The sequence below is a fragment of the Montipora foliosa genome, chromosome 6 (assembly GCF_036669935.1).
Source record: "Montipora foliosa isolate CH-2021 chromosome 6, ASM3666993v2, whole genome shotgun sequence".
In the NCBI taxonomy this organism is placed as follows: Eukaryota; Metazoa; Cnidaria; class Anthozoa; order Scleractinia; family Acroporidae; genus Montipora; species Montipora foliosa.
The window spans coordinates 68101188-68108687 of record NC_090874.1 but is presented as its reverse complement, the minus strand read 5'-3'; the positions used below and the strand labels follow the sequence as shown (position 1 = coordinate 68108687).

Genomic DNA, 7500 nt, shown 5'->3' with positions numbered 1-7500 from the left:
GTCTGGTTTCATTCCCTTCCAATGCGTATTTCACGTTAAAGCAATAAGATGTCAAGTCTACGTTTCAAGTTTACTTGAATTGCTGTCGTGCTTTTGGCCTATTCGGACCACAGTATGAACTCGCCTAGAACTTACGTACTGACATTTAAAGTGACGTAAAATGATAATCATTAGCTGTTGTCCTTCAGTAGCATTTTGTGGTTAATGATTCCAAGTTCGAGTGGGGCCTAACACTACTGTGACGTTTTTTATGCCCAATTATTCCATCAGAGATCAACCCTAGTATTGGAATTGGGCCCACACAAGGACAGAGAAAAACTCTGACCAGGGTGGGATTTGAACCCACGACCTTCGGCGGTGATCTAATCCGAAGGTCGTGGGTTCAAATCCCACCCTGGTCAGAGTTTTTCTCTGTCCTTGTGTGGGCCCAATTCCAATACTAGGGTTGATCTCTGATGGAATAATTGGGCATAAAAAACGTCACAGTAGTGTTAGGCCTCACTCGAACTTGGAATCATTGACGTAAAATGTTTAACATAATTACGCTTTTAAGTTGAACTGTCGTTTACAGGTCGGTAAGGATTTTGATGCTCTATTGATTGATGCAGAGGCGCAGAATTCACCTTTTGACTGTTTTGAGGCAGATGGCACAGAGGTATGTTTGATGATTTTTTTTTAAATTGGTATTACATATCGTCAGCTTATAATTTTGTTCATGATGTTTAAACTCATCAATAATGACTGTGGTTGAGGATTTGGTAGATCTGCTGCCACAACACTATTCAAACATGATAGCACTTTATATCAACTACTGTTTGGCACGGAAATGGGTCCTTGATTTGCGTTAATTGTTAGTGGGTAATTTCAGTTTACAGAGTCCCCAATTAGTGCTCCAGCGCTAGAACGACTAGACACTTTCCTTTTTCCTCCGTTTCCGTCGTTGCCAACATGGTAATGAAGATGTAGAACAAAGGACTCTGGTTCGTCACCGGTCCAGCCTTTGTTTTGTTAACGACATGTCGACGATGCCATCTTTGCGATTGCCGGGAATGAAGCGGGACGCCATTTGTCACATTTAAATCCAGTTGAGTCGTCTGCTTAGTTCACCATTGAGCGTGAAGAAACTAAAAGGTGTTTGTCTTTTCTGGATTTAATTGTCCACAGGTAGGACAAGGGAAATTTAGAGACAACTGTTCACCGAAACTCCCACATTCTTACAAGTATCTGCCTTTTGACTCTCATCACCCTAAAAACCTCTAACGAACCAGAAAACGTTCGCAGGTAGAGCATTGCTCACAAGGGCTAAATGATTGCCATCCTCCTATTATTTTAAGACCAAGTAGCGAGAGTATTTTCATGGCGTTTCAGAGGCTGATGGCTTCCTTCTCGTCACACCTCGAAGGACGAGAACTCGGTTGCTGGTTTTGCCATCATCCCGTACATTCACGTGGTTACAGAACCTACATGAAGAATTTTGAGTGGCCACAACGTGAAAGTTGCTCTAAAACCTTTCTAGTCGTTAATTAATTATGCAGGAAAACAATAGTGAAAATTTCTGGGTTACCACTAATAACATGTCACCCTCTTTTCACAAGCTGTTTTTTTTTTTTCTCAAGGATGTTGTACAGAAGTTTCTTATGCTTGGTAAGTAACAGACTTATAATTTTAGTCCTCTTATCTAACTCCCCGTGGGGACCTACCCCACCAAACACACACCAACCTCTGGGTGTGGCTCGCTCCAAGCCAAGCGTTCGTTTAGTGCACTAAGGAAAAGTATTAAGAAAAATCCGAAGAAACGAATTTTTCAAAAACATGACAGAAAAAGTTGTGAATGAAAGGGGGCCGTGAGTGAAAAACCTTCCCGTAATTCCACTTGCTCCTTGTAATACTGGAAGAAAACCTCGGGGCAGCTGAATCCCACAATTCTGGCCTGCCAGGCAGGGCCCTCAAAAACGAAAATTATATCCCTAATACTTGCGAGACAGATAGAAGAGACGATAGCGAGTCCTTAATGTTCTTAGTGGCATCGCTAATCCAATGACCTTGACGTTTGAAGCGACGATCAGGAACTGCGGCTTTGGCAGCCGCAGAGGCGCCTCCAATTCTTAGGCTATGTGTATGTCGGCCTTAAACACTTCGAGAACTAGCCTTGAATAACTTAAAGCTCTACCCCTGCCCCTGGCGCTACCCCTCCCATATAAGCCTCTGGCTTCGGCAATTGACTATGTAACCCGCTTAACATGATAGAGACGGGACAAGTGGCCTCCCCAGGAAAAAAGTCCTCTCATTGGTGGGTTTTACTAAACTCGATGAAAAGTTTGAAAATCCGTCTTCAGTGGTTGCGGTGACACTTGAGAGAAACACAGTGTGTAACACTAGTGTTGACACTACTGTAGGGTCAACTCTCTGGTGTTTTGAATCCTTAGGGGAACACTGAACAATAGAACTTGTTTTAACACTAGTGTTAACTCCCTAATATGACCGCAACAGATGTAGGCATATAACAATGAACCATAAATGTTCTATCTTTACTTCAAAACCGTTCGTACCCATCCATTTACGGGATAGTTTTGCCCGTATTGTACAAGGTGAACAAGCCGGAATCTTCGCGAAACACTTGCGATAGTGCTAAGTTATATTTTGAAGTGACGTTTTCGTTAACTTTGCCGTTGTCCCTTACTCAAACTCGCTAATGTCTGATCGAAGAGTACTCCCCACATGATTCATCGAAACGCAAAAAGCAGCAAAAACCAACAAGCACATGGCCATAGAACGAGTATAACGAAGCCTCTTGACCCGCCCTTCTGGAGACCAACTTCCCTAACTGGAAAACTGTAATTGGGAGCTGTTTGATTTTGTGGTGAGCTAAAAGGCGCTGTGCTCCTACAAGGGAACCAAATAAGGTGGTGGACTAATCTAGCTGTTCTCTGAATCCCACGACCTTGTGCAGGTGTCCATAGCTTCGCAGTGCGGGTTCCAAATCCTGGAATGAAATGTTATGCCCATCAACAAAATGATCGATCGTCTGAGGCCCGCCCCGTTTCAAATTCAACGCGTGTCTTTTTTTGTGCCGTATTGCAATTTGAATGAAGTAAATTGCGTGTGGTACTCAAATTTTTGCTTTGTATTCGATGTTTGTGTATTTCAGGTGATGATCGAAATATCCAGAAAGTTTTTGTCGCTGGTAGACTTGTATCCGGACAAGAAAGAGATGTCCTCAAGACCTCAAACACAATGCATTACAATTAATGAGCCAGTGCTTCTTTTTTGAAGGCCCCACAAAGCAAAGCTAATGTCAAGAAGACGAACAGATGATAGTTTCGGGTGTAAATTTTACTCAATGAAATAATGAATAGTGCAGACTAGAATGCAAAAGAAATTGCATTAATTCTCGAGATTTTCTTGGGTTTTTAAATAACTGGGGAGAAAGTGCTGCCCTTGTAATGACATCTGCAAATGGTTCAACTTTCAATTCTTCTCGGATAAGGAAGATAAACTGTCTAGGCTTCGTCTCACAACCCTTCAATGTTCATAATCCTGTGGGAAGTAAAAGAACCCACACACTTGTCGCTAAGTATAATGCGTGTAGTTCCCGGTGTTGCGCTCTGTCTTCTGTGGTGGATCATGGTTGGGAGGGTAAATGCTCGGAGATATTCGCTACCCCAAGCTACTCTAAAAACCCGAGGGTAAATAATGATATATGATATGATATGATGATGTGATCACTCAATTCGCAACATGCATTGATTGATTTAACATTGGATGAACTTTTCACGTTTGACACCAGGTTTCCATTTCATCCATTTCGGAACTTACACGACCGTTATATTAATCAAATACGAGAGATCTTTGATTGAACGCTTATTTGTAACTCAAGTCGAGTGTACCGATTGAGAGAACTCGGTAGGTCATAACCCCTTGTGAGCGGAACAAGGTTTACGAAATACCACTTAATTACACTAGAATCTTCTGAGCGAAGATTGTTAACATGGTGCTAGTATCTTCTTATATCTCATCCAGGAAGGTGCTGTAATTTGGAAGATCCTCACGCCCTAAGCCGCCCAACAACAACCTTGTGCATGTAAAGTCGATACAGAAAACTACGGAAACCGCAAAGGCACAATCCCATAAAAATAATTCCATAATATTGTTCAAATCGCGAAGTTTTTTACAAATCAGTATTGTTGAAGACTTTGTCAAGTCTAAAAAACTATTGCAAGTCCTAACAAAGTTGTTTGATGAACAACTGACTTTTTAACAATCCGAAAATGTTTTGCACGTGCAGGAATTTTGCAATAGACCAATTTCGATATATTAAAATTCAGTCGAAAACAAAAGGCATCATCTCGAGGCTCTGGGGAATAAACTCATACAAATCCTTACATTTATTCCCCAGAACCTCGAGATGATGTCTTTTGTTTAGGACTGAATTGTAATATATCGAAATTGGTCTATTCCATCGAATGTTCATTCCCTTCATAATGAAAACTGTAGAAGAATAAGGAAAATAATCCGGTGTAAGCCAATCGCTCACAAATGCTACACCTCTTCCTTTAAACTCTTCCATCTCGTCCAAACGTGTTTTATAGCTGTCAGCGACTTCGGCGCCCGAAAAAAACAATTATTTGAAAACTGACACTTCCGGTTCAATTTTCCCCACCCCACGCAAGCAAAGGTCAAATTCCCAACTCCCCGGGCACAGAAGATAGTTTGCCCGGGAGGGAGGGGGGGATGTTGAAGTTTCGATTTGATAGGCGCATTACTTTAGAATGACATTTTTATGGACAGAAACTAGTTTTTAAAAAACTCTTCGACGACCTTTGAGGATTGGCTTGTTTTTCTCCGATTCCATCATTTTAGCGCATGCACAAGTTCAAGTCCCATGTGAACTTTCTACGATGAATAACGCTTGCCATCACTGTCGCGACTGTTGTCGGAAAGGAATTTGTCACAGATTAAAATGCCGACAAATCTCTCGCTCACAGCTTTCCAAGGGACAAGACTGCCTGTCGGGTTCGGGAGCCTGATAGCCGGTACCATGAGAGGAGGAGGCAGTGGGAAGGGCGCTTGCCTTGAGATCTGGGGATCCCGGGTTCAAGACCCGCTCTGACCACTCGTTGAATTTGATCCTGGTAGTCCCTGGTTCAACTTCTCAGCTGCACTTGTAAATAGCTAACTGGTTTGCCTCCGGCCAGAGTTGGGATTCTTAACAGTTGTTGTTGTTATTCTGTTCCGTCGTTTCGCTGTGTTTCATTGACCCTGAAAAGCCCCTATGGGGAGAGGTCAATTAAGTATGTATGTGTTGTAGTTAAACGCGAGTGGTCATGAAGGGGGCTCTGGCAAAGTGTTCATAACTGTAGCATTCGATCTGTTCGCAAGTGACCCAGTGAATCACTTTCATCTACAATGAATAGTGTATAAGGTCTAAATTCCGGTTGTCGTTTGAGGGGTTTGGATGAGTAGTGGTTTGGCAAACGGCCTGTCAAAAACAAATAAAGGGCCTAACAGAGCAAACCCAGTAAGTTGGTCGTATCAATGCCCTTTATTCCAAACGTTGACGATCCAAAAGTTAAGCGCTTAATACGTGGTGTTTCCTCAACGAGGAATACACCGTGTCGAGGATTCAGTCAAGGACTGAAGCGCTACACATGTTCCCACAAACCGTTTAAAACGTTCATCGCTTGAGTTTTAACAGGCTGCAAAGTTTTTCGAATGCTTTTCTGTTGACAGGTCCGTAATACCTTCCCGTCGACCTAAACGTTTATTATGTTTTATTAAATTTTTAACCTCGGTTAATGCATTTCTCGAGCTCTCATTGGTTTACTCAATATCGGTTATCAGCTCATATACCGTAGTTCGACCTTATATGGCAAATGATTTGCTAAGCGATTTTTCTCTCTGAATAAAGCAAAAAAAACAAAACACTTTTTTGTGGAAAGGTTGGATCAATTCCGACGTTTAGAAGTACGCGAAAAGGTAAGAAATGTTTTTGTGATGAGCCTACTGTCTGTCTGACAATCAGGTGTTACACAACATCGCTTCTTCATCAAGTTTTTTCGATTTCGCTCGGATTTTTTAGCTTGTATTTCGCACTTCCAAACTTTTGGAGTTTAAGGAATTTAATAAAACAATTATAGACCTTTTCGGCTTGTACATTTTGTTTTCCCAATACAGATCATGTGATAATACTCAGGAGGCTTGGTCCTTTGTTTTGTTCATTAAAAAGAGTGCATGCAGGCATATTCATGCTTGCATGCCCTCATTTTAATGAACAAAACAAAAGACCAAACCTCCTGAGTGTTATCACATGATCTGTATTGGGAAAACAAAATGTACAAGCCGAAAAGGTCTATTCCAACCTCGCTTGTTGATTCTTGGCTTTCACATGACGTCACGACCGCCATGTTGGTGCCCCTAAACAAAGAAAAGGCGCCCATGTTGGTGCCCCGACCAAATCCTACGGGAATTTAACTCTATTATTATGCAAACGCTTCCTTTTGTTTTCGTTGAAAAGCATGGCTGTTGGTCACGTGAGTGAAAACCAGCAATATGAGACTTGTTATAGGCAATCGGCGCTACACGCTTCGTTGGCTATTTACCATCTCACATCCAACGCGCGCTCATGGAATAATTGTTAAGTATGTCTCTCCACGGTAACCTAGTTGTTTCGACCTTCACAGGCCTTTTTTCAAAAGAAATGAACAAACTTTTCTCTGAGGACGTGGCGGTAATGCTTTATCATTTAACTAGACGCATTTTTTATAACCCGGTATGACCAATCGATAAAAACCGATATCGGAAAACCGTTCGATAAATCGATATCAATCGATAATTTTTAATTAATCGATATCGATTTTATCGATCAATCGATAGAAATCGATACTCACAGTCTTCCGCGTATTTAACGATATCGATTTTATCGATTAATCGATTTTAACGGAGTATCAAAAACCATACAAAATAAAACTGCTTCTATGTGGACAGCGTTTTAATTTAATATAAAACAATGAACAGAAACATTAAGCAACCAAGGATTTATTTCATTCAGTCAACACATTAACTTCATTCTTTGTTTTTTCTTTTGTTTCTTTGGTTCTGGAACCATGTTTTAACCTAAAAGGAAAAAAAAAAAGAAACCAAATTTATATGTTTATTGCATGCAACCGTATCCCGGTTAATCATTTTGACTCTTATATTCCCGGTATATTCTCGCAAGGTCTCTCGATGATTTTACTTTATATCTTCGTACTTCGTAGTACATGTATTTGTAGGATGTCATTACGACATTTAGCTTGAACAGTTTCTGAGTAAATACAAAAAGCGGTTATGTTATGTTGCGTTTCCCCGTTGAATCATGCCAGGGAATCGTGTTAATATTATTTGATTATCAGTATTCATTCAATTATCGATTTGTTAAATAAATCTTTAAATTCGTCCTACTTGATTCATTGAATCGTAAGAGTGTTTTTATGGAAGATTTGATACATTTTAGAAATTCGA

At 40.8% G+C, this 7500-nt stretch overlaps 1 protein-coding gene across 1 annotated transcript in view; it reads left to right on the top strand.

Moving 5' to 3' along the window:
- LOC138008259 (guanine deaminase-like) overlaps positions 1 to 3596 on the top strand; it is a 26490-nt gene extending 22894 nt beyond the window's left edge. Inside the window, exons 14-16 of the mRNA XM_068855538.1 lie at positions 572 to 655; positions 1617 to 1644; positions 3149 to 3596. Of these exons, the coding sequence (XP_068711639.1) occupies positions 572 to 655; positions 1617 to 1644; positions 3149 to 3249 (213 nt within the window). The 3' untranslated portion in view covers positions 3250 to 3596. The remainder of the gene's footprint in view (positions 1 to 571; positions 656 to 1616; positions 1645 to 3148) is intronic.
- Positions 3597 to 7500: the final 3904 nt, after the last annotated feature.